The 2,602-nt window shown below is 38.0% G+C and overlaps 1 protein-coding gene across 1 annotated transcript in view; it reads left to right on the forward strand.

Annotated features, from left to right (window-relative positions):
• LOC102876996 (apolipoprotein O-like) overlaps positions 1–2,108 on the forward strand; it is a gene marked incomplete at its 5' end in the record, with an annotated part of 203,358 nt that extends 201,250 nt beyond the window's left edge. The window contains one exon of the mRNA XM_006902557.1: positions 2,020–2,108. Within this exon, the coding sequence (XP_006902619.1) occupies positions 2,020–2,108 (89 nt within the window). The remainder of the gene's footprint in view (positions 1–2,019) is intronic.
• Positions 2,109–2,602: the final 494 nt, after the last annotated feature.

Here is a 2,602-nt window from a genome sequence, read left to right on the forward strand (position 1 = left end):
GACAGGAGTACACAGAGTCACTATACCAAAAAGAATTGGCTGACACAGAAGATAAATTTATTCCCAGTCCAAAAATGTGATCCAACAAGAGTTTGGAAATTATCAAACAGTATCATTAAGATCATACACAAACATGATCCTGCTGAGAATTATAAAAAAAACCAAGTGGAATAGTACATCAACAGAGAACTGCCAGATGTGCAAGCCAGGTTTATAAAAGGCCGTGCCACTAGGGACATCATTGCCAATGTTAGATGGATCTTGGCCAAAAGCAGAGAGTACCAAAGGAATGTCTATTTGTGTTTCATTGACTATGCAAAGGCATTTGACTGTGTGGATCACAACAAATTTTGGCTAATCTTGAGAAGAATTGGAATCGCAGAACATTTAATTAAGTGCTCATGCAGAACTTATACTTGGACCAGACAGAAGTAGTCAGAACAGAGCAGGAAACACACAGGATCAGGAAAGGTGTTCATCAGGGATATCCTATCTCCAAACCTTTTCAGTCTATATGCAGAACAGATCATTCAGGAAGCTGGACTTTATGAAGAGGAATGTGGCATCTAGATTGGAGGAAGAGTCATCAACAACCTGCGTTATGCAGATGACACAACCTTGCTTGCAGAAACTGAGGATGACCTGTGGCATTTGCTTCCATGTGGATTGAAACTCAACATCAAGAAAACAAAGACTCTCACCCCTGGACCAATAGGCAGCTTTATAATAGAGAAGAGATTTAGTTTTAACAGCTTGAATTTGCTTGGTTCCACAATCAACCCTTTTGGCACCAGCAGTCAGAAAATTAAAAAAAAAAAGAATTGCACTGGTAAAGTCTATTGTTTAGGACCTCTCTAGAGTACTGAAGAGAAATTATGTCAGTCAAGAGACTAAGGTTCACCTGATACAGGTCTTGGTTTTTGCAAATACATGCTGTGAGTCAAGAGAGCTGAACATTGACTAAGGATGATAGAAGATTCAATATCTTTGAGTTGTGGTGCTAGAGAACAGTGTTGTACATACTGTGGATTGGCAGAACAAACAGGTCGGTCCTGGAGAAAGTGAAACCAGGCTGCTCCCTAGAGACAAGGATTTTGAAGTTCCATCTCACATACTTTAGGCATGTGGCCAGAAGGGACCACCAGTCCTTAGAAAAGGACATCGTGCTTAGAAGGGTGGAGGGACAGCGCAGGAGAGGAAGACCCAGTGGATTGGCTTGGTGACTGGAGAAATGGGATTAGGTATGTTGGAGACAATGAGATTGGCGTAGGATAGGGCTGGGTTCAGAGCTATTGTACATAGGATCACTAAGAGTCTCAACCGACTTAACAACAACAACAAAGTGATGTCACTCCTCTACCCTCTAAACTCCAGTGTTTTATCTCATTTAAAATCCAAAGTCCTTAATATATTCTATTTGGTCTAGCCCACTCCTTCTCATCATGTCCTGTCACTCTTTTGCACCACCTTCCACTGGCACATTTTTCATACTCTATTTCAGCCATATTGTTACTTTGTAGTTCCTCTAACATACCTCAGTTCCATTACACTTCCCATCTGCTTATCCTGTAGGCATTTTCACTTCCTAAACAACATGCCTCAGGGAAACTTTATGAACTTTGATACATGTTGATTTTTGTAGAGGAGCTTCAGGCATTTTGTTCATAGGGTCACTGTGAGTTGTACTCAACTGAAGGCAGTCAGTAACCAAAACAACATAGGGCTCTCATCTTCCCTTACCCGCTTCTGATTATTGTTAAATAACACCTTTACAGCAAAGCTTTTCCCAGTGACTGTATTTTAAAGGGTTAAGATACACAAGCACCTTCTTATGCCCCTCTGTACTTTTTTGCTACACAGCATTTTACCACTATCTCAGAGGCATTTTACTTGTCTCGGCCAACTAGAATATTAGGTTCATATTGTCAGGGAATTTTATTTTTTTAATTGCTCTATTTCAAATACCAACTATAAATTTGTCTCATTAATTATTATTTTTCATTTTAATACTTTTATCAGGTGCTACACAGTTTATGCCTGACCCCAGTCTCATGGATCATGGGCAGTGGTATCCAGAAGACATAGATATGTACAGCACTAGAAATTGAAATAAATGGACTACAAGAAGAACCACAAAATGTGAGAAGTTGAAAATAATGATGGAAAAATATAATTTAATGGGTAACTGACAGAGTATAACTTATATCAAGTTTTTTCCCTTACACTTTGACGAATCAAAGAAGTTATTAATACACAATCTGAATACAGTCCACACAGGATTACATGACTGATGGGGAGACAATAGTAGAAGTATTAGGATTCATTTGATAATTTTCAGTGATTCATACTTTGATAAAACTGATGAAACTAAAATCTGAAAAAAAAAATATATATGCTTTACCTCTTTTAATTAAAGTTCTAAAGTTTCTGTCTGCTAAATTAGAATCCTGTGTGAAAGGATGCATTTCTGTGTGGAAGGATGCATTTCTCAGCACTAGAATAAAATATTAATGGTTTTGGTACTCTTAATTTTGTCTTTTTTTATTAATGTGAATTCATAATGTCTGAAAGCACCTCTTAACTCTGTAAGGTGTCCATATTC

This window comes from Elephantulus edwardii, unplaced genomic scaffold (assembly GCF_000299155.1).
Source record: "Elephantulus edwardii isolate Elephantulus edwardi_28Jun2011 unplaced genomic scaffold, EleEdw1.0 scaffold00428, whole genome shotgun sequence".
Classification (NCBI taxonomy): Eukaryota; Metazoa; Chordata; class Mammalia; order Macroscelidea; family Macroscelididae; genus Elephantulus; species Elephantulus edwardii.